At 47.3% G+C, this 25,352-nt stretch overlaps 1 protein-coding gene across 1 annotated transcript in view; it reads right to left on the bottom strand.

The window, feature by feature from the left end:
- The window catches only part of TMEM265 (transmembrane protein 265), a 28,633-nt gene extending 13,846 nt beyond the window's left edge, over positions 1 to 14,787 (bottom strand). Inside the window, exon 1 of the mRNA XM_083155126.1 lies at positions 14,572 to 14,787. Coding sequence (XP_083011252.1) covers positions 14,572 to 14,595 — 24 coding nt within the window. The 5' untranslated portion in view covers positions 14,596 to 14,787. The remainder of the gene's footprint in view (positions 1 to 14,571) is intronic.
- Positions 14,788 to 25,352: the final 10,565 nt, after the last annotated feature.

Below are 25,352 nucleotides of genomic sequence, written 5' to 3'. Positions count from 1 at the left end.
GTAGTAGCGTCACTCCCTCAGATCTACCAACGATCGTTTCACCAGTAGGCGAAGCCTACTGGTGAAACGATCGTTGGTAGATCTGAGGGAGTGACGCTACTACCAAGCGCCTCCCCTAGCAGCCGCATCGACGCGAGTGAGAGAGGGATAGACGCTCACACACAGCGCTTCCCACAGCAGCCGCACTGACGCTGGCCACGCGATACCGCCCGGGGACCTGACCGCCTGACAGCCTTGGGGAAGCGGCACTGATACCGCGTGTCCCCCGCAGCAGCAGCCGCACTGACGCTGACAACACCGCCTGTGGATTTGACCACCTGACACCTTGGGTAAGCGGCACTGATACCGTGTCCCCCGCAGCAGCAGCCGCACTGACGCTGACAACACCGCCTGTGGATTTGACCACCTGACACCTTGGGTAAGCGGCACTGATACCGTGTCCCCCGCAGCAGCAGCCGCACTGACGCTGGCCACACCGCCCGTGGACTTGACCGCCTGACAGCTTGGGGAAGCGGCACTGATATCGTGTCCCCCGCAGCAGCAGCCGCACTGACGCTGGCTACACCGCCCGTGGATTTGACCGCCTGACAGCTTGGGGAAGCGGCACTGATACCGCTTGTCCCCCGCAGCAGCCACCCAAGCCTACTAGAATATCTGGCAGCACCGGGTAGAGAACAGTCTAAAGTCACGCTCACGAGGGGCTCCCCGGTACCCTCCAGCCTCCCACGAACGCAGCCCGCACAGCTACCTCACTGTACAAGTGAGGACACAGGACGCTACCTCACGCAGCCTCCAACTCGCATAGAGGACAACCCTAGTATCACTAGTGTGTACGCTGTACACAGGCAGGTACCATTCTCTCCCGCATTACCCGTTTAACCACCACCCATCTGCATTACCCCTCTCTGTGCCCCTGTTCATTCTCCCCTCTTTCCTTCCTTCCCTCCACTATTACTAACTTGCTGCTCACTTGACTTAAAACTACCTCTCGTGGGAAAAACTCATTCAGGCATAGTACCCACGACTCACCCTGCATTGGAAACTATCCAGGCAGGGGAATCTGGGGGTCAGCCCGGACAGCAGTCTCCCCATTTCGACTGCTCTGGTGATATACTCCTCCTGTTGCGCCTATAGTAAGCCCGCTCACCCGCCATACCTCTGAGGTCCGCCGATAAACTGACGGCAACCGGCCCGGGGCGTATGAAGGTTCTGTGAGAGAAGGGGGACCTCTCCCACGGCACAGTATTCCACTCCGGGCCCATAGGTAAATGAGGCCGGGCAGCAGCCGCTTACGAAAGAGGATCACCTGGAGCACCTTTCATTTATCACCCTTGACCCGATACCCCACGAGGGTGGCAATATCCCCCACAATACCCAAAAAAGCCCACTTTAACCAAGTGGCAGCTGACAGTTGGAGCAGATCACCTGCTAGAGGGGAAAAGGAGACTTTCCCACACTGAACCAGACTCTCCCTTCTGTTATGGGTATATAAAGTCGGTGGGACCACCCATATCTGTTGGGCCAACGGGACTCTTACTATATTTCTTACCCCACTCTCATCCCTGCTGCTTCTTTCTCAGTATCTACCCCCTCTTCCCCTTCTTATCACCCCATTCCTTTCTCTGTGCGGGAGAATTATCAAAGTAATTTATACTGCTACCTTTTTCATGCCATTTAGACATGTTGTCCTCCAAACTTGAAAGTACTTAATTCTTGTATATAGTTCACATGTAGACTCATTCAACTGTTACCTTTTGAGTCTACTCTCTGTGTGGGTCTCACGTGAGTTAGTGAGATTAACTGTGTATCGGCTGGGGAGACTAAATAACCTAATATTCACCCTTCAAAGGATATGTTATTGGATATGTAGGTAACCAGGCCACAGTAGGCCAGTAATTTCTTATCCCCTAGTATAAGTAACGTAACTTATCCAAAGCATTTGTCTGACGTATAGAGTCAACAGAAATTCTCTCTGTCTTATATTGTTGCAATTAGCAAACAGTAAATAAATGCATACATTGTGGATAATTCCTGCACAGAGGTCAAATTTCGTTTAGAACAGTTGTATTATTATCTGTTGCTATTAAGTAAAAGAAACATAACACTGTGACCTAACTTGGTACAATATATGCACTGTATCTCTCTCCCAGGGTAAACTAAATAGGGTGGTTTTTTGAGCAAAACGGGGAGACTTAAAATTCATGGCACATGTTGGCAATCTGTGATCTCATTCTTCTGACATAAAGCATGTTCATAGACTTTTGCTTAAAATCTTTGTTTAGCTATTTGAATGCACCCATATAATCCGTGACCCCGCCACCATTATCTAGTCCCCCCGGGAAACGAGGGACCTCTCCAAGAGAGATTCAGCCAACGTTGGCAACCAATAGACACCCCATTACGTTACCCATATCAGAAAGGGGTTTCCAACTCTACCTCAGACCTGTTTCAATTCGACCTCAGTGGAGGTCTCACAGGAGGATCCAGTGCCCTAAGGGCTCAGATTTCGAGGTGGTTACCTCATCTTTGTCTCAACATTTTGTGTTAAATGTTTGTGTATGTCTGTCTAGAAATTATTTTATTCTATATCTAATAAAAGTTAATTTTTAATAAAAAGGCCCAGAACTCACCGAGGGGTGGAACAGCCTACCCTACAGTATTGTGTACAACTAGTACTCATTTACACATTCCCCATCTTTGAGCTAGTACCTTCAACCCCATTCATACTTTCAACCCACACAGCCTAGTAACCCCAATTGTAGAGGCTACTAGATTAAACTATTTACTAAGAGTGCCCCAACAAAAAAGAGAGTCGTTCCTTCTTCTTTCTTCCATGTACAGAGCATGTAGACCATAGTGTATAGCTGTCCGTGTACAGAGCGTGTAGACCATAGTATATAGCTGTCCGTGTACAGAGCGTGTAGACCATAGTATATAGCTGTCCGTGTACAGAGCGTGTAGACCATAGTATATAGCTGTCCGTGTACAGAGCGTGTAGACCATAGTATATAGCTGTCCGTGTACAGAGCATGTAGACCATAGTATATAGCTGTCCGTGTACAGAGCGTGTAGACCATAGTATGTAGCTGTCCGTGTACAGAGCGGGTAGACCATAGTATATAGCTGTCCGTGTACAGAGCGTGTAGACCATAGTATATAGCTGTCCGTGTACAGAGCGGGTAGACCATAGTATATAGCTGTCCGTGTACAGAGCGTGTAGACCATAGTATATAGCTGTCCGTGTACAGAGCGGGTAGACCATAGTGTATAGCTGTCCGTGTACAGAGCGGGTAGACTATAGTATATAGCTGTCCGTGTACAGAGCGGGTAGACCATAGTGTATAGCTGTCCGTGTACAGAGCGGGTAGACTATAGTATATAGCTGTCCGTGTACAGAGCGTGTAGACCATAGTATATAGCTGTCCGTGTACAGAGTATGTAGACCATAGTATATAGCTGTCCGTGTACAGAGCATGTAGACCATAGTATATAGCTGTCCGTGTACAGAGCGTGTAGACCATAGTATGTAGCTGTCCGTGTACAGAGCGGGTAGACCATAGTATATAGCTGTCCGTGTACAGAGCGTGTAGACCATAGTATATAGCTGTCCGTGTACAGAGCGGGTAGACCATAGTATATAGCTGTCCGTGTACAGAGCGTGTAGACCATAGTGTATAGCTGTCCGTGTACAGAGCGGGTAGACTATAGTATATAGCTGTCCGTGTACAGAGCGGGTAGACCATAGTATGTAGCTGTCCGTGTACAGAGCGTGTAGACCATAGTATGTAGCTGTCCATGTACAGAGTGTGTAGACCATAGTATATAGCTGTCCGTGTACAGAGCATGTAGACCATAGTATATAGCTGTCCGTGTACAGAGCGGGTAGACCATAGTATATAGCTGTCCATGTACAGAGCGTGTAGACCAGAGGCGGGCTGGGCCGGGGGGCAGGGTGCCATGTGCCCCCTAGGCCGCTCTAACATGAGTGCTGCGGGCCTTGTCTGCGTCCGCCTTGCGTACAGTATTTCTCCACTGTCGGCGGCCATGTTCCTGTAGGCTTTTAAAATATGCCTGCGGCTACAGGAACATGGCCGCCGGCCTCCACTGCTATGTGGAGGAGGGCCCGGCCGTCTGTTCCATGTGTTGCCCGGCACTGCAGTGACAGACGCTGGGTGGGTGGACGTCATGACGATGACGCCGCCCGCCCATGCGTCTGAAGAGAACGGAAGTAGTAGTACTGTAGTGTAGGAGCCTAGGAGGAGGCGCTGGAGCAGGCAGGCTGGACGGGGCATCGGGCAGACGGGCACTGTTTGGCAGAAGCAAGCATTGTACAAAACCTGGAAGACCTCAGTAAGTGACTATCAAACTTACAAATAAAAATAATATTTCTTCTGTTTTCTGAGGTGTCCCCCGCCCCTGTATAATAATAATAATGCCATGACACTACAGGCTGCTCCTCCTGTATAATAATGTATGTGTCATGGCATTACTTTTATTATATTATACAGGGGTAGCAGCCTGTGGTGTTATGGCATTACTTTTATTATATTATACAGGGGGAGCAGCCTGTAGTGTCATGGCATTATTATTATACAGGGGGAGCAGCCTGTGGTGTCATGGCATTACTTTTATCATACAGAGGGAGCAGCCTGTGGTGTCATGGCATTATTATTATTATACAGGGGGAGCAGCCTGTGGTGTCATGGCATTATTATTATACAGGGGGAGCAGCCTGTGGTGTCATGGCATTATTAATAATAATAATAATGCCATGACACCACAGGCTGCTCCCCCTGTATAATAATAATGCCATGACACCACAGGCTGCTCCCCCTGTATAATAATAATGCCATGACACCACAGGCTGCTCCCCCTGTATAATAATAATGCCATGACACCACAGGCTGCTACCCCTGTATAATAATAATGCCATGACACCACAGGCTGCTCCCCCTGTATAATAATAATGCCATGACACCACAGGCTGCTCCCCCTGTATAATAATAATGCCATGACACCACAGGCTGCTACCCCTGTATAATAATAATGCCATGACACCACAGGCTGCTCCCCCTGTATAATAATAATGCCATAACACCACAGGCTGCTCCCTCTGTATAATAATAATGCCATGACACCACAGGCTGCTCCCCCTGTATAATATAATAATAGTAATGCCATGACACAAATTATTATACAGAGGGAGCAGCCTTTGGTGTCATGGCATTACTATTATTATATTATACAGGGAGAGCAGCCTGTGGTGTCATGGCATTATTATTATACAGAGGGAGCAGCCTGTGGTGTCATTGCATTACTTTTATATTATACAAGGAGAGCGGCCTGTAATGTCACGGCATGATTATTATACAGGGGGAGCAGCCTGTGGTGTCCTGTCTTTTACGCAAGGGTGCAGCCTGTGGTGCTGTGTTCTTTATGCAGGAGAGCAGCCTGTGGTGTCCTGTTCTTTATTTATGCAGGAGAGCAGCCTGTGGTGCCCTGATCTTTATTTATGCAGGAGAGCAGCCTGTGGTGTCCTGTTCTTTATTTATGCAGGAGAGCAGCCTGCGGTGTCCTGTTCTTTATTTATGCAGGAGAACAGCCTGTGGTGTCCTGTTTTTTGTTTATGCAGGAGATCAGCCTGTGGTGTCCAGACCAATGCGCTACTTATGGGCTACTTATGCGCTACTTATGGGCCAGTGCTCTGGACTTGCCCCCCAGGCTAAAATTTGCCAGTCAGCCCCTGGTGTAGACCATAGTATATAGCTGTCCGTGTACAGAGCATGTAGACTATAGTATGTAGTTGTCCGTGTACAGAGCGTGTAGACCATAGTATACAGCTGTCCGTGTACATAGCGTGTAGACCATAGTATATAGCTGTCCGTGTACATAGCGTGTAGACCATAGTATATAGCTGTCCGTGTACATAGCGTGTAGACCATAGTATATAGCTGTCCATGTACAGAGCGTGTAGACCATAGTATATAGCTGTCCGTGTACAGAGCGTGTAGACTATAGTATATAGCTGTCCGTGTACATAGCGTGTAGACCATAGTATATAGCTGTCCGTGTACAAAGCGTGTAGACCATAGTATATAGCTGTCTGTGTACAGAGCGTGTAGACCATAGTATATAGCTGTCCGTGTACAGAGCGTGTAGACCATAGTATATAGCTGTCCGTGTACAGAGCATGTAAACCATAGTATATAGCTGTCCGTGTACAGAGTGTGTAAACTATAGTATATAGCTGTCCGTGTACAGAGCGTGTAGACCATAGTATATAGCTGTCCGTGTACAAAGCGTGTAGACCATAGTATATAGCTGTCTGTGTACAGAGCATGTAGACTATAGTATGTAGCTGTCCGTGTACAGAGTGTGTAAACTATAGTATATAGCTGTCCGTGTACAGAGCGTGTAGACCAGAGTATATAGCTGTCCGTGTACAGAGAGTGTATAGACCATAGTATATAGCTGTCCATGTACAGAGAGCATAGACCATAGTATATAGCTGTCCGTGTACATAGCGTGTAGACTATAGTATATAGCTGTCCGTGTACAGAGCGCATAGACCATAGTATATAGCTGTCCGTGTACATAGCGTGTAGACTATAGTATATAGCTGTCCGTGTACTGAGCGTGTAGACCATAGTATATAGCCGTCCGTGTACTGAGCGTGTAGACCATAGTATATAGCCGCCGGTGTACAGAGCACGTAAACCATAGTATATAGCTGTCCATGTACAGAGCGTGTAAACTTTAGTATGTAGCTGTCCGTGTACAGAGCGTGTAGACTATAGTATATAGCTGTCCATGTACAGAGCGTGTAGACCATAGTATATAGCTGTCCATGTACAGAGCGTGTAGACCATAGTATATAGCTGTCCGTGTACAGAGCGTGTAGACCATAGTATATAGCTGTCCGTGTACAGAGCGTGTAGACCATAGTATATAGCTGTCCGTGTACAGAGCGCATAGACCATAGTATATAGCTGTCCGTGTACATAGCGTGTAGACTATAGTATATAGCTGTCCGTGTACTGAGCGTGTAGACCATAGTATATAGCCGTCCGTGTACTGAACGTGTAGACCATAGTATATAGCTGTCCATGTACAGAGCGTGTAAACTATAGTATGTAGCTGTCCGTGTACAAAGCGTGTAGACCATAGTATATAGCTGTCCATGTACAGAGCGTGTAAACTATAGTATGTAGCTGTCCGTGTACATAGCGTGTAGACCATGATATATAGCCGTCCGTGTACTGAGCGTGTAGACCAGAGTATATAGCCGTCCGTGTACATAGCGTGTAGACCATAGTATATAGCTGTCCGTGTACAGAGCGTGTAGACCATAGTATATAGCCGCTGGTGTACAGAGCACATAAACCATAGTATATAGCTGTCCATGTACAGAGCGTGTAAACTATAGTATGTAGCTGTCCGTGTACAGAGCGTGTAGACTATAGTATATAGCTGTCCATGTACAGAGCGTGTAGACCATAGTATATAGCTGTCCATGTACAGAGCGTGTAGACCATAGTATATAGCTGTCCGCGTACAGAGCGTGTAGACCATAGTATATAGCCTTCCGTGTACAGCGCGCGTAGACCATAGTATATAGCTGTCCGTGTACAGAGAGCATAGACCATAGTATATAGCTGTCCGTGTACATAGCGTGTAGACTATAGTATATAGCTGTCCGTGTACTGAGCGTGTAGACCATAGTATATAGCCGTCCGTGTACTGAGCGTGTAGACCATAGTATATAGCTGTCCATGTACAGAGCGTGTAAACTATAGTATGTAGCTGTCTGTGTACAGAGCGTGTAGACTATAGTATATAGCTGTCCGTGTACATAGCGTGTAGACCATAGTATATAGCTGTCCGTGTACATAGCGTGTAGACCATGATATATAGCCGTCCGTGTACTGAGCGTGTAGACCAGAGTATATAGCCGTCCGTGTACAGAGCACGTAGACCATAGTATATAGCTGTCCGTGTACAGAGCGTGTAGACCATAGTATATAGCCGCCGGTGTACAGAGCACATAAACCATAGTATATAGCTGTCCATGTACAGAGCGTGTAAACTATAGTATGTAGCTGTCCGTGTACAGAGCGTGTAGACTATAGTATATAGCTGTCCATGTACATAGCGTGTAGACCATAGTATGTAGCTGTCCGTGTACAGAGCGTGTAGACCATAGTATATAGCTGTTCATGTACAGAGCGTGTAGACTATAGTATGTAGCTGTCCGTGTACAGAGCGTGTAGACTATAGTATGTAGCTGTCCGTGTACAGAGCATGTAGACTATAGTATGTAGCTGTCCGTGTTCAGAGCGTGTAGACTATAGTATGTAGCTGTCCATGTACATAGCGTGTAGACTATTGTATGTAGCTGTCCATGTATAAAGCGTGTAGACCATAGTATATATCTGTCCTTGTACAGAGCGTGTAGACCATAGTATGTAGCTGTCCGTGTGCATAGTGTGTAGACCATAGTATATAGCTGTCCGTGTACAGAGCGTGTAGACTATAGTATGTAGCTGTCCGTGTACAGAGCGTGTAGACTATAGTATGTAGCTGTCCGTGTACAGAGCGTGTAGACTATAGTATATAGCTGTCCGTGTATAAAGCGTGTAGACCATAGTATATAGCTGTCCGTGTACAGAGCGTGTAGACCATAGTATATATCTGTCCGTGTACAGAGCGTGTAGACTATAGTATGTAGCTGTCCATGTACAGAGCGTGTAGACCATAGTATATAGCTGTCCGTGTACAGAGCATGTAGACTATAGTATGCAGCTGTCCGTGTACAGAGAGTGTAGAACATAGTATATAGCTGTCCGTGTACAGAGCGTGTAGACCATAGTATGTAGCTGTCCGTGTGCATAGTGTGTAGACCATAGTATATAGCTGTCCGTGTACAGAGCGTGTAGACTATAGTATGTAGCTGTCCGTGTACAGAGCGTGTAGACTATAGTATGTAGCTGTCCGTGTACAGAGCGTGTAGACTATAGTATATAGCTGTCCGTGTATAAAGCGTGTAGACCATAGTATATAGCTGTCCGTGTACAGAGCGTGTAGACCATAGTATATATCTGTCCGTGTACAGAGCATGTAGACTATAGTATGTAGCTGTCCATGTACAGAGCGTGTAGACCATAGTATATAGCTGTCCGTGTACAGAGCATGTAGACTATAGTATGCAGCTGTCCGTGTACAGAGAGTGTAGAACATAGTATATAGCTGTCCGTGTACAGAGCGTGTAGACCATAGTGTGTAGCTGTTCATGTACAGAACGTGTAGACTATAGTATGTAGCTGTCCATGTACAGAGCGTGTAGACTATAGTATGTAGCTGTCCGTGTACAGAGCGTGTAGACTATAGTATGTAGCTGTCCGTGTTCAGAGCGTGTAGACTATAGTATGTAGCTGTCCATGTACAGAGCGTGTAGACTATAGTATGTAGCTGTCCGTGTACAGAGCGTGTAGACTATAGTATGTAGCTGTCCGTGTTCAGAGCGTGTAGACTATAGTATGTAGCTGTCCGTGTACAGAGCGTGTAGACCATAGTATATAGTTGTCCGTGTACAGAGCGTGTAGACCATAGTATATATCTGTCCGTGTTCAGAGCGTGTAGACTATAGTATGTAGCTGTCCGTGTACAGAGCGTGTAGACCATAGTATATAGTTGTCCGTGTACAGAGCGTGTAGACCATAGTATATATCTGTCCGTGTACAGAGCATGTAGACTATAGTATGTAGCTGTCCGTGTACAGAGAGTGTAGACCATAGTATATAGCCGTCCGTGTACAGAGCGCATAGATGATAGTATATATCTGTCCGTGTACAGAGCGTGTAGACTATAGTATGTAGCTGTCCGTGTACATAGCGTGTACAGAGCGTGTAGACCAGAGTATATAGCTGTCCGTGTACAGAGAGTGTAGACCATAGTATATAGCTGTCCATGTACAGAGCGTGTAGACCATAGTATATAGCTGTCCATGTACATGGCGTGTAGAGTATAGTATGTAGCTGTTCGTGTACATAGCGTGTAGACCATAGTATATAGCTGTCCGTGTACAGAGCGTGTAGACCATAGTATGTAGCTGTCCGTGTACATAGCGTGTAGACTATAGTATGTAGCTGTCCGTGTACATAGCGTGTACATAGCATGTAGACTATAGTATATAGCTGTCTGTGCAGGGCCGGCGCCACCACTAGGCAGCTGGAGGGCGGCAGTTTGCCCCTCACCCCCAGCGAACTGTGTAAAAAACTTGCGTCCCTGCAGTGCTGCTGGAACGGTCAGGGGTGTCCGTGCCGCAGGGGAACCTGCGGCGCCGTCATGTGTATAAAGCTGGCTGCGGCCGGCGGGGTCCCTGTAGTGAATAGAAAATAACTAGCGCTATGCGCGCGGCGGCGCGGGAAGCGCTAGTTATTTTCTATTCACTTCAGGGACCCCGCCGGCCGCAGCCAGCTTTATACACATGACGGCACGGACACCCCTGACCGCTCCAGCAGCACTGCAGGGACGCAAGTTTTTTCCACAGGTACCACCCCCCCCCCCCCCCTCCAACACCGGGGCGCTCCCACCCCGACTCGCCTGGGGCACTCCGGTGTCTTGCACCGGCCCTGTGTCTGTGCACATAGCATGTAGACTATAGTATGTAGCTGTCCGTGTACATAGCATGTAGACTATAGTATGTAGCTGTCCGTGTACATAGCATGTAGACTATAGTATGTAGCTGTCCGTGTACATAGCGTGTAGACTATAGTATGTAGCTGTCCGTGTACATAGCGTGTACATAGCATGTAGACTATAGTATGTAGCTGTCCGTGTACATAGCGTGTGCATAGCATGTAGACTATAGTATGTAGCTGTCCGTGTACATAGCGTGTAGACTATAGTATGTAGCTGTCCGTGTACATAGCGTGTACATAGCATGTAGACTATAGTATGTAGCTGTCCGTGTACATAGCGTGTACATAGCATGTAGACTATAGTATGTAGCTGTCCGTGTACATAGCGTGTACATAGCGTGTAGACTATAGTATGTAGCTGTCCGTGTACATAGCGTGTACATAGCGTGTAGACTATAGTATGTAGCTGTCCTTCTCTCTGGATTCTGTTGGGGTTTTGTTATTGCCTGTCACCTTATGGTCTATGAATGTATTCTGACATTGGGCCTTATTCAGCATGGATTGCGAATCAGAGAATTTGCAGTGGATTGCGTGCAGAACGCTACCACCCAGTGCGAACGTGTACAAAGGGCGCCATGAGAATAGCCTATGGATCCACTCCATGTGCAATTCCCAAACCATCTGTGCAATTAACAGTAGGTCCGAGGCTGAGACAGGGTGCGCGCAATCATCGCTGACATCACAGACCCTCCTCCTAAATGCCTGGGCAAGCCTGCGTTTCTCTAGCCACTCCCAGAAAACATCCTAGTACCACCCCCAAACGCCGGGTCCATTCAAAGTGCGGCTACATTATGTTTACGACCCAAACACATTGTCAGTGCATGTGCGATGCGTACAGTACACATTTGTGGTCATTGGTAGTCGCCGCAACCCATGCTGAGTTAGGCACATTGTCCAAATATTTCTGGAAGCACATTACAGATACTATATTCATTGGGTGTCATGTGTGTGACACAGTATGGAGGTCCCTCCCCCAGTGACTGACCCAGTGCTACCAGCCCATCTCACAATTATACCAGCACTGCCTGTGTCACCCCTAACATGATACTGGCACTGCCTGTCTCCATCCTAACATTATACCGGCACTGCCTGTCTCCATCCTAACATGATACCGGCACTGCCTGTCCCTCCCCCCTAACATTATACCGGCAGTTCCTGTACCCTCCCTAACATTATACCGGCACTGCCTGTCCCTCCCCCCTAACATGATACCGGCACTGCCTGTCCCTCCCCCCTAACATTATACCGGCAGTTCCTGTACCCTCCCTAACATTATACCGGCAGTTCCTGTACCCTCCCTAACATTATACCGGCACTGCCTGTCCCCCCTAACATTATACCGCACTGCCTATCCTCCCCCCCCCCCCTAACATTATACCGGCAGCTCCTGTACCCCCTTAAATTTATACCAGCACTGCCTATGTCACCCCTAACATGATACTGGCACTGCCTGTCTCCATCCTAACATTATACCGGCACTGCCTGTCTCCATCCTAACATTATACCGGCAGTTCCTGTACCCTCCCTAACATTATACCGGCACTGCCTGTCCCTCCCCCCTAACATTATACCGGCACTGCCTGTCCCCCCCTAACATTATACCGGCACTGTCTGTCCCCCCCTAACATTATACTGGCACTGCCTGTCTCCATCCTAACATTATACCGGCACTGCCTGTACCCTCCCTAACATTATACCGGCACTGCCTGTACCCTCCCTAACATTATACCGGCACTGCCTGTCTCCATCCTAACATTATACCGGCACTGCCTGTACCCTCCCTAACATTATACCGGCACTGCCTGTCCCCCCCTAACATTATACTGGCACTGCCTGTCTCCATCCTAACATTATACCGGCACTGCCTGTACCCTCCCTAACATTATACCGGCACTGCCTGTCTCCACCCTAACATTATACCGGCAGTTCCTGTACCCTCCCTAACATTATACCGGCACTGCCTGTCCCTCCCCCCTAACATTATACCGGCACTGCCTGTCTCCCCCCTAACATTATACCGGCAGTTCCTGTACCCTCCCTAACATTATACCGGCACTGCCTGTCCCTCCCCCCTAACATTATACCGGCACTGCCTGTCCCCCCCTAACATTATACCGGCACTGCCTGTCCCCCCCCCCCCCCCTAACATTATACCGGCAGCTCCTGTACCCCCTTAAATTTATACCGGCACTGCCTGTGGCACCCCTAACATTATACCGGCACTGCCTGTTCCCCCCCCTAACATTATACCGGCAGTTCCTGTACCCCCCCCTAACATTATACCGGCAGTTCCTGTACCCTCCCTAACATTATACCGGCAGTTCCTGTACCCCCCCTAACATTATACCGGCAGTTCCTGTACCCCCCTAACATTATACCGGCAGTTCCTGTACCCCCCCTAACATTATACCGGCAGTTCCTGTACCCCCCCTAACATTATACCGGCACTGCCTGTCCCCCCCTAACATTATACCGGCACTGCCTGTCCCCCCCTAACATTATACCGGCACTGCCTGTACCCTCCTAACATTATACCATCCAGTGCCTGTACCCCCCTGAAATTATACCACCAGTGCCAGTACCCCCCTATAATTATCCGGGTAATGCCTGTACAGTCCTAACATTACACCGGCAGTTCTTGTACCCCCTTACATTACACCGGCACTGCTGTACCCCCCTAACATTACACCAGCAGTGCCTGTACCCCCTTTAATTATACAGTGGTGTCTGGAAACACGGATACCTGCGCAGGTCCAGCGCCGGCACATGAGTACTACCTGCTGAGGTGTATGCATCGACACCATGCTGACACACCCCCCTTCCCCGACTGCCGTTGGCTGGTCCCCACTGGCCTCTGCATCGGTACCTCCCTAACATTATACAGGCACTCCCAGTGTCACCCCTAACATTATACAGACAGTTGCTTTACCCCCCTAACATTATACTGACACTGCCTGTCACCCCTAACATTATACCGTCATTTCCTGTACCCCCTAACATTATACCGCCAGTGCCTGTACCCCCCCCATTATATCAGCAGTGTCTGTACCACACTAACATTATACAAGCAGTTCCTGTACCCCCAAACATTATACCGTCAGTTCCTGTACCCCCTAACATTATACCGTCAGTTCCTGTACACCCCTAACATTATACCGGCAGTTCCTGTTCCCCCCTAAACATTATACCGGCAGTTCCTGTACCCCCTAACATTATACCTTCAGTTCCTGTACCCCCTAACATTATACCGGCAGTTCCTGTACCCCCTAACATTATACCACCAGTGCCTGTACCCCCCATAACATTATACCAGCACTGCCTGTATCACACTAATATTATACCAGCACTGCCTGTGTGTCTGCCCCCCAACATTATACTAGCAATGCGTATGTCCATCCCTAATATACCGACAATATTGGTATCGTTCTAACATTACACCCACAGTGTCTGTACCCCTGTAACATTATACTGGCATGCCTGTGTCCCTTACTAACATTAAACAGGAAGTTCCTGTGTAACCCACTAACATTAAATTGCCAGTGTCTGTTTCCCCCAAACGTTATTCCAGCAGTGCCTGTACCCCCCTACCTTTATACCGGCAGTGTCTGTGCACCCCCCCCCCCCCCCCTAAAATTATACTGGCAGTGACTGTTTCCCTAACATTATACCAGCAGTGCCTGTAATCCCCCCCTAACATATCAGCATTGCCAGCGCCAGCTTCCCCTGCCCGCCATCACCTTTCCTGACCCTCCAGCACCCTATCCTCCCCCTGCCCACATCACCTGTACTGACCAAGCACCACCTTATCCTCTACCTGCCCACATCACCTGTACTGATCTAATGCCACCATCACCTGTACTCCCCGGCTCACCTGTAGCTCCTGTGTCTCAGGCATGGTGTCTCTGGGCTGCGGACATCCTGCAGTGTATGAGCTGCGGGTGCAGACACTCAGGTATCAGTGTAGGTGTGGAGGGGGCAGACTCAGTGACTCAGCCAGGTATGACATACCCGCAGCAGGGTGTGCTTTCCCTCTGACTTGCTGGGATTGGAATGAAGCTGAATTCCAGGCCTGGCCCATCCCTCTGGCCAGGAGCAGACACTTAGTATGTGTGCTGTGGAATGTCACGTGTCCATTAGCGTGTTATTATTACCCAGGCACTTGGTGAATGATGGCAGAGTGTGGGAAACTTCCCTGCGCATGATGGCGGAGATCATGTAACCAGGGGACTGCGCCACGAGGAGACTTACGGGGAGGACGCGTCCATATATCACATTGTGTGTGTGTGTGTGTGTGTGTGTGTGTGTATATATATATACATACATTGTTGGTACTGGCCGGCACACTAGTTGCTGTCATAGGTTGCTTGCCCGGTGCCTTCCGAAATTTCCCCTCTGGTGAGGTGGGGAGTATATAGCGTGGTGTAAGCGGCGGCAATCCCAGACTGGGAAATAAAGTACAACAAATGCCCAGCTTTAGATCAACGTTTCAGTGTCCGTGCACTTTTATCAAGATTCATTCATTCTGCTGATCTTGATAAAAGTGCACGGACCCTGAAACGTTGATCTAAAGCTGGGCATTTGTTGTACTTTATTTCCCAGTCTGGGAGTGCCGCCGCTTACACCACGCTATATATATATATATATATATATATATATATATATATATATATATATATATATATATATATATATATATATATATTAAAGTTGTTTAACAGGATGGCACTCAGCATGAATGTAACAAGTCTTCGGTGCCAGGAACTTAAATAGGCAATAGAGAGCACTTACCCCCTTCCTTTGCAGGTGAGGATGGAACCGGCACACGAATTTGAAGGTGAAGAAATAAGTAGTTTAATGTACAAGCATAATTTGCACAGACAGTCAGCTGTAACCTAACAGCTGTTTCAACCACTTCCTAGTGGTTTTCATCAGAGGTGAAGTGACATTACATGGAGCCGTTTAAATAACAAAGAATTGTGCCCAAATTTGCACCAGAGAGAGGCCAGTCAGACCTCCTGTGACGTCTACAGGCGTCACTTACAGTGAGTGACAGCGGGGCTGGATGCTGGGGGTGCGGCTCAGTGGTGAGTCACCAGGGTTCTCCCGGCACGTCAGCGCTAGGCTTCCCTGTGTAATGTGTTTTACTTCGCGGCAGAAGACTGCGGGGGTACAGCTGCGATGCCCATACATAAACAAAATGACAGATACAGAATGGCTTGGGATCGACACGTATATGTGTCGACTGGGCTCCGCATGTTGATTTATTGACTATGCTTGTGTCATTTATGATACATGCTGCTGTGATTTACCCGGCCAGTGCAACCATTTTCAATGTTGACATCCCAACAGGTTGATTTGATTAACGACACAATTTCTGTATCTGTCATTTTGTTTATGTATGGGCATTCAGACCTCCTAATATGCACCACGTAACCCCCCTGACACTGCATCTTGAAGTTAGGACCAATCACCCAGCTCCCTATGCCCATCACCTCCTTCTCCTACACTCTAGCCACGTAACTGACCGCCTACTTGCATAGATCCCTGATACTGGCGCCAGACTGTAACAGCATCGCAGCTGTAGCCCCGCAGTCTTCTGCCGCGAAGTAAAACACATTACACAGGGAAATCCCGGAGCCAGCCTAGCGCTGACGTGCCGGGAGAACCCTGGTGACTCACCACTGAGCCGCACCCCCAGCATCCAGCCCCGCTGTCACTCACTGTAAGTGACGCCTGTAGACGTCATAGGAGGTCTGACTGGCCTCTCTCTGGTGCAAATTTGGGCGCAATTCTTTGTTATTTAAACGGCTCCATGTAATGTCACTTCACCTCTGATGAAAACCACTAGGAAGTGGTTGAAACAGCTGTTAGGTTACAGCTGACTGTCTGTGCAAATTATGCTTGTACTGTACATTAAACTACTTATTTCTTCACCTTCAAATTCGTGTGCCGGTTCCATCCTCACCTGCAAAGGAAGGGGGGTAAGATATATATATATATATATATATATATATATATATATATAGATAGATAGATAGATAGATAGATAGATAGATAGATAGATAGATAGATAGATAGATAGATAGATAGATAGATAGATAGATAGATAGATAGATAGATAGATAGATAGATAGATAGATAGATAGATAGATAGATAGATAGATAGATAGATAGATAGATATATATATAGATAGATAGATAGATATATATATATATATATATATATATATAGATAGATAGATATATATATATATATATATATAGAAAAGAAAGACTCACTCTCCAGACAATTTTCATGCAAATAAAAAAGCTGTGTATTTGTATTCACATAAGCAGCAATATAAATTGGGTATTCAACGTTAGCGTTTCAGTCCAATCAGGACCGTCTTCAGGAGTTAGACATCAAGGGCATCCATTTAGGGTGAAGCACAGCGTGGACCACACAGCAGGTTCCTACAGCAAGGAGCCACTGTTGGTCCTGTGATTTATATACCCCCTGTGTGTGTCAAAAGGGCGCCAAAAATTCAATCAGAAAACATAGGAGGGTTACTTCCGCGTGTCGCGGTGAACCGCATATGACGTCACTTCCAGTTTAGTAACTATACGAAAAATGGGCAGAAATAGGCATAAAAGGAATATGTGCATAGCTGTATTGAAGTAACGTCGGCCCACAGTATGGTGCTAGATGCGTGAGCAAACGGCAGATGCCAAGCAAATGCGTCTATGGATAGCGCTCAGTAAAAACCGGAAGCGGAAGGGACGTCATTGTATGACAGACCTGGGACCTTAATGTACATAATGCGGTCCGGGTGGAAACAAGCACATTGAAACTGGGTTCCTAGTGATCAGTAGTACAAGGTGTGATAGAACTGATGATATAAGCGCTGTGTTGACAGCAACACAGGGGGACATAAATGCACAGACAAAATATGGACAATACATAAAACACAAATAAATCGCTATATACAATTAGGTCATGCCAAAAAAGGCATATCTGAATATGCATACCAATGTACGCTTAAAAAGAAAAAAATATAAATAAAAATGAAAAAGGAAAAAAAGAGGTTTAAAGTGAACTGTACAGTCCAGAGCACCACCATATGGGACATGTTTAATCAAAAAATGTGAAAAAAGCTGAAAAAACAGATGCTATAGTCGAGGTCACTAAATAAGTGACTTGGGTATAGTTCACAAAAAAAAAAATTATTATTGATATTGCTGTAGCCAATGTCCAATCATGTCGCTGGATCTTGTAAACTAGATATCAGATGGAAACAAGCTTCAGAGTCATTGCTTTACCGTAGAAAGATGTTTAATGGATTATGCTCATTAAGGCCGAATGATTCGATAACAAATCTACAACCATTTCTAGAGCCATCCGTCAACACTGGCCAGTTGTAGCCACCGATCCGATCTTACATAAGGCAATACCCGACAGACCTACTGTGGCATATCGCAGGGGCAGAAATCTAAACCAGTTACTTAAACACAAGGGACAAACCAGCACCGGCGACACAACCTGGTTACACACCCGCAAACCGGGATGTTTCAAGTGTGCCGGGTGCACTACGTGTAACTCTATGATCCCAGGAGCCAGCTTCCCACACCAACACAGCGGGATTCCCATAAAGATCCAATATAAATTACACTGCTTAATGGATCATATCATCTATTTGCTCCACTGTCCATGCGGACTGACCTATGTGGGTCTTACCACCTGCTCCTTTCGCGAAAGGATGGCGAACCACAGGAGTGCCATCAACAAGGCACTCACCAAGGGTAGCTCCGATAAACCAGTTGCACAACATTGTTTGCTACATAAACATCAGGTAGCATCAATCAAATGCAGGATCATCGACTGGGTCCCACCCCCACCCCGGGGCGGTGACAGAGCCCACATCCTAAAAAAATGTGAGTCCAAATGGATCCACCGACTAAATACTGTGGCCCCATTCGGCCTTAATGAGCATAATCCATTAAACATCTTTCTACGGTAAAGCAATGACTCTGAAGCTCCGTGTCTGTGGACGCCGGCTCCCACAGTGCCTTGTTCCCATCCTTGACAAAGGCCCTGAAGGGCTGAAACGCATTGGAACACCCACCCCAGCTCACCACCACAGACTTTCCGGCTACCAGTCTCCTCACTGAGAGACGAGCACACAGACCCCCCCGATGACATCACCCCGCAACCCGGAAGCGACTTCCGGGAACAAGGCACTGTGGGAGCCGGCGTCCACAGACACGGAGCGGCACATCAACATCACCCATCCGGGCTCCCAACCCACGTCCTACACCGCACACGGACCGGACGCCTTGGATCACAACACTGCTTCGCCAGCTGCTGCACGACGCAACAGGTTAAGAGGTGAGTCAGCGGGACGCCGCTACTCATCCTTTTCCACCCACAGCATCAATTGACTTTTCCCACCAACAGCAGCAACGGAACTTTAACCCCTCACCCTCCCCTGGAGCACGGCTTTCAACAACCCCCCCCCCCCCCCGGGGACACAACCATCTCCAACGGGTGTTGGGTGCCAGGAGTCTGCTCACACCCCCATACCCCCCAGCCCACATTGAGGTACGCTGTCCCCCACATCCACACCTGCATGGGACATAGGCCCTCACAGGCCTATGGTATAAAGGGGCCTGTTGGCATCCTGATCCCCCACGGGGCCCACTCCAGTTACCTCCACACCCCCAACACCATTATTGTTTATTGTACCCCCACTACAGCATCGCTCATATCTTGTAAATTGTATATTGTTTATGATTCAATAAACATGTTACATATATATATATATATGGTACATATATCAGCAGTGTGTCACTTTCTTTACACATGCGACACACACACCATAGGTACAAGGTTAGCGCTTAACTACAATCCTAAACCAATCTACTTTGAGTCTGACCAACTCAGTTAAGCAGCTCCCGCCGCACACCTAACTAGAGCGCTGTAACCAACAACAAAATAGAAAACAGGGTTTGGAAGACCTTATTATTATGGTTCACCAGGCTCTCAAAGTGGAGGACGGCGATGCCGCTCCTTCTCGGCCCTCTATGTATGGGAAGTGCCAAAAACATGCAGTCTGAGGAATTAGATGACCACTTACAAACAGCTTGGTGTCATCCTGATAAAAAATTTCAGATTTCTAGGTATTTTTTATCTACTACGGCACTCCTCCTACAGTGGATTCTTCAGTGTCACGTCTTTCAAAAAAGACGGTACTACCGGTCCCGCGTGATTCTTCTGTCAGGGACCACTCGGACAGGAAGTTAGAAAGTACACTGAAGTCCATATAAGTGGCTGCAGGGGTTATCCAGCGTCCTGCACAGGTAGGGTGCTGGGTCAACAAGGCCATCGGGGTGTGGTCTATACAGATAGCCTCTGACCCATGCACAAATCGAAATGAGGAAACCCTCGTCCGGCTGACAGATCATATCCGAGAGCACACAGGAAGATCTTATCAAATTCATTGCATACATCAATGACAATGACCTGAATCTAGAATTTACCAGCGACATCAACAAAAGCACCATCAATTTCCTAGACCTGAACGTCTTTACCGAAGGAGAAGGGATTGAAACAAGAACATTCTCAAAACCCACAGACTGCAACAGCTATCTAGACTCTAAGAGTAACCACCATAGAACATGGATAAAAAATATACCAGGCGGGCAATTCAGGAGAGTACGACGCAACTGCTCGAAACTGTCCGATTACCAGACACAATCAAGAGAAATGATGAATAACTTTGTCGAGAAGAACTATAACAGCACGTTCTTAGAAGAAGAAAGGGAGAAGGTGGAAGGACTAGATAGACATGCTACTATACCCCCAGAAAGAGAGAGAAGGGAACATTGGGAAAGAAATGATATTCCTGACCGATTTCTCCACCCAAAGCAGACAATTAGAAAAAAGCTTGAGACAATACTGGCACATACTACACACAGACGATGGACTGAAAAACATTTTACCTACGAAACCCAGAGTGGTCTACAGGAGAGCTGCTACGCTAAAAACAAAAAGAAAGAGATAGACACTAATCGAACAACAGGTTTCTCAAGATGTGGTATGTGCACAGCCTGCAGGAAAACAAACTATGGAAACACCAAGATTATCAAAAAAGTCATATCAACTGCACATAAACTTACATACAAGATCAAGGAAAGTATTAGCTGCAACTCATGCGGGGTAGTGTACCTACTACAATGCACTTGCGGACTCCAGTAGATCGGTAAGACGAAGAGGAAGGATTCAAGGATTCAAGAACATTTATGCAACATCAGTAACAATAAAGAAAATCACAGTGTGCCCATACATTTTACACAGAAACATGCCAGTAACCCAAGAGATCTAACATTTATAGGTCTAAAAAAAGTCCAGACGTCCTGGAGAGGAGGAGACTTCGACACATTGCTGACCAAAGAAGAGACCAAGACGATATACAAAATGGGTACTCTTTCCCCCAAAGGCCTTAATATTGACTTTGAGATTACACCGTTCCTGCATGAATAAAAACCCTGGTCTTCTCCATACCGACCTGCCAATGTGTACATTTGTATTCTGTATTCATATATATATATATATATATATATATGTATATAGATCAGTGGGGAACGCACACTCTTCAATGAGTTAGATGGGTGCAAGGTCAGCAATAATTATACGTATCACTGGTGAAGTCACAGAGTATGAGCCTGCCCAACCACAGAGAGGACCAGCACTCCCAGCAAATAGTCAATCAAGCACTCTCGTGCATAGTTTATTCAGCATGTTAGAAGATAAAGGCTATACTCATCGTTGAGGGAGTACAGCGGGGCTGAAGACAGCGGTGGGTACAATAATCCACAATTGCCCCGCTGTACTCCCTCAACGATGAGTATAGCCTTTATCTTCTAACATGCTGAATAAACTATGCACGAGAGTGCTTGATTGACTATTTGCTGGGAGTGCTGGTCCTCTCTGTGGTTGGGCAGACTCATACTCTGTGACTTCACCAGTGATACGTATATATATATATATATATATACCCCCTTTTTATATATATATGTACTTTTTATACGTATGAATTTATATATTCTTTTTATATATATTTTTTTTACATATGTCTTTATGTGCATAGGTGCATTTGCTCAATATGTGTAAAGACACCCCGTACTTTATAGCATGAGCTAATCCCATTTATCCCCTTTTTACTATTGATACATTTTTTATCAATCCACTCTACACCCTCTATTTTTATTATATATAGATCCATTCCCATAGCGTTATAGTCACATGTCTTTTATGTTGTGCGTTATATGTCTTATATTCAGAAATCTTTAAATAGTAGTAGTACGTTTATTTATAAGGCGCCGCAAAGTGTCCGCAGCGCCGTACATAGCAAACAAAAAACAAATGACAGGGTAACGTACAGGGTGTGTTGATAAAATACAGTATGAATAGGGGTATAGCTGGTAGAACTAAAATCAGCATCAGTTCAGAAGTAGGTGTCAAAATTGTCGAGGAGACTGAAGATGAAGTAGAGGAAGGGAAGAACAGGACAGGAGCACAGGTGAGGTAAAGAGGTAGGGTGAGTACGTGAGGAAGGAGGGCCCTGCTCATAAGAGTTAACATACTAAAAATAGGTGGGTGGACGAACGAAATACAATAGGATAAGTAGGAACGGAGGGGAACGGAGGCAGGATAGGAGGATCAAAAGAGGTTAGGAGGAGAGATAGGCTAATGGGAAGAAGTGGGTTTTGAGGGAGCGCTTGAAGGAGGTAAGGGAATCAGAAAGCCTGATGGGTGGCGGGAGGTTGTTCCAGTACAGGGGGGCAGCGCGAGAGAAGTCTTGGACACGGGAGTGGGAGGAGGTGAGAGGTCAGTCGGCGGTCAGCGATGGAGCGAAGAGGACGGGAGGGAGTGTGGATAGAGATCAGTGAAGAGAGGTAAGGAGCGGTGGAGGAGGAGAGAGCCTTGTAGGTGGTGGTGAGGAGTTTAAAGAGAACTCGGAAAGGAATGCCAACAGACACATGCACGTTCTTCTGACGTATTTTACTGTAAACTCAACTACTTATGGGCATAGAGACAATAATGATGCCAATTTGAGTGTGGGCGGAAGTCCAAAACCATGATTGAGAAAATGTACCCACGCCGTAAGACTATGGGCGGAAGTGACGCGCCGACTGAAGTAAGGGTGCAATAACATACATACAACGCCGATCAGGCTGGGCGGAAGTGACGCAGGCGGATATGATGAACCGCCACAACAGCCCATACTGACTATCGGTCACCCGGGAGGAAATGAGACGGGTGGATATGACGTACCGCCGTACCTGAATAAAAGAAGAAACAGGGGACAGACCAACCTACTCTGCACATCCTGACGAAGCCCGCGCTGCGGGTGAAACGCGTCGATAGACAGAGAGGACCTCCAGGCACACTGTATTATCCAGCTGTAACCATGGAGAGGTAACTAGTCTGCCGGCAGACACCCTCTGTCCCCTGAGGACACAGACAGATCATCATTCAGTACTCTGCTTCTCTTTCAAACTTTGCTTGCAAGCACTGAACTCTGGTTAGGAGTTCAGAGCTACATACCGTTCAAGTCTATTTCCACTATAACATCACACTCCGTTTAGGAGCTAAAAGCAGAATTCTGCCTACACAGCTTTGTAGCATTATTTCGGGACAAGACTTTTGTACTTTAATCCCATACCCTAGTTAAGGGTTTTTTATATGTTACATGTGAGTGCGTATTTGTCCGTTTATAACATATACCGGTATTAGGCCACATCCCCTTCCCCCTCTTTTTACTCATTGTATATAATTGAATTTCCTGTGAACGTATGTACAGTGGCGTAGCTACGTTTTGGGCGCCCCCCCGCCGTTAGGGGGGGGGCGCCCATACCCACCCCCCGCCGCCACCCCGTCGAGCACCCCCCCCCCCGGCCGCCCAGTCGCCCCGCTGCCCCGCCGCCTATGCTAACCCCCTCCCCCGCAGTCTTACCTATCACGCTGGTCCCGGCGGCTCCGTCCGTTCATCTGCTGAGGACCACCACAAAATGGCCGCCCCCGTACAGCAGACAGTTTCAGAGAACGGTTTGCTATATGGGGACGGCCATTTTGTTGTGGTCCTCATCAGAAGAACGGAGCCGCCGGGACCAGCAAGATACGTAAGTCTGCGGGGGATTGGGGGGTAGGTAACTATAGCACCGCAGCCCCCGGCGCCCCCACATGCACAGTGCCCCCCCGCGGTGGCGGGGGCTGCGGTGCTATAGTTACGCCCCTGCGTATGTACGTACAATTTTTCTTATCTTTAATAAATTGATGATAACATAGACACCATCTCTGTGTTCATTTACTATTTATGGTGTAGGATTGCGCAGGTGTGTCCACCTGTCTTCTTTTGCTTTTTGCATATCCAAGATGCTTCTGCTTACATGGAGGAAGCTTCCTCGGATATCTGGATCATGGTGGCAAAATTGTCTGCCCTCTCCATATCTGCCCGAAGGGCCCTATGGTTACGGCAGTGGCAGGCAGATGCTGAGTCAAAGAGAGCAGTGGAAGCTCTGCCCTTTAATGGGCATGTTCTGTTCGGGCCCGAACTAGACAAATAAATTTTCCAGGCTACTGGAGGTAAATCTAATTTTTTACCCACAGCAACACCTACCCCGGCTCCGCGGAGGACCTTTCAGGGGACCTCTTTTCGGTCTTTTCGCCCAGGCTCCAGATTTAGTGGACGTGCCAGAGGCAGATTCTCACATCGAGGGTCAAGAGGACGTGGAAGGGGTGCAGTCAGTACCCAGTCTGACCCAAAGACTGCCGCCAAGACCACTGCATGACGGTCTCCCGGCCCACCTGGGAGATTCCAGGGTGGGAGCACGCCTTCAACTCTACACAGAGAAATGGGCACGCTCGTGTCACGATGCCTGGGTGAAGGATTTGATAGCTTCCGGCTACAGGATCATCTTCCAACATACACCTCCTCAAAGGTTCTTCAAGAACGGTTTGCCAGTTTCTCCAGAAAAAGGCATCCTATTGATGCAGGCCATAGAGAAGCTGGAAAATTCAGGAGTGGTGATCCCAGTGCCTCGTGACTCTCGGAACCAGGGATTCTACTTGTGCAAGAAAAATAAAGAAAAATGAAACTGTGCCCCACTTCCAGTCGTTAGAACACATGCCGCATCCAACTTCCGGCCGGTAGAACGCAGGTTCCTCTTAATGGAGTACAGCTCAATGGTAGAATGCATTTGTTAGACAGGGTAAAAATAGTAGGAAACGGACTGCGTGGGGCTAGTGTGTGGAGAGGGGAGCAGGATTGGAGATCCGGCGTTGTGTTATAATACCGCCGCCGATCTCCAGTGTATTGCCGCCGTCACTTCCAGCTGGGTGGAACGCAAGCCGGAAGTTGTATACTTCCGGTTTTGTGTTGTTATCCGGACATGGCTCTGCAGGACAGTGATTATATACCATATTTTATGCAGTATACATTTCTTAATAAAAAAACATTAGAGTGTTTGAGTCTGATGATATGAACTCCACATATACGTAACTAATATTATGAAACACAGATATATTGTTGGATGACATATATGTTAACATACGACCGGTGTGCAGATTGCATGTCACATCATGACCACTAGAGGTGGTCATTACTCATATTA

The sequence above is a fragment of the Crinia signifera genome, chromosome 7, assembly GCF_055691185.1.
Source record: "Crinia signifera chromosome 7, ASM5569118v1, whole genome shotgun sequence".
Classification (NCBI taxonomy): Eukaryota; Metazoa; Chordata; class Amphibia; order Anura; family Myobatrachidae; genus Crinia; species Crinia signifera.
Note: the sequence above shows the minus strand (reverse complement) of the source record. Positions and strands in the feature narration are given on the sequence as shown.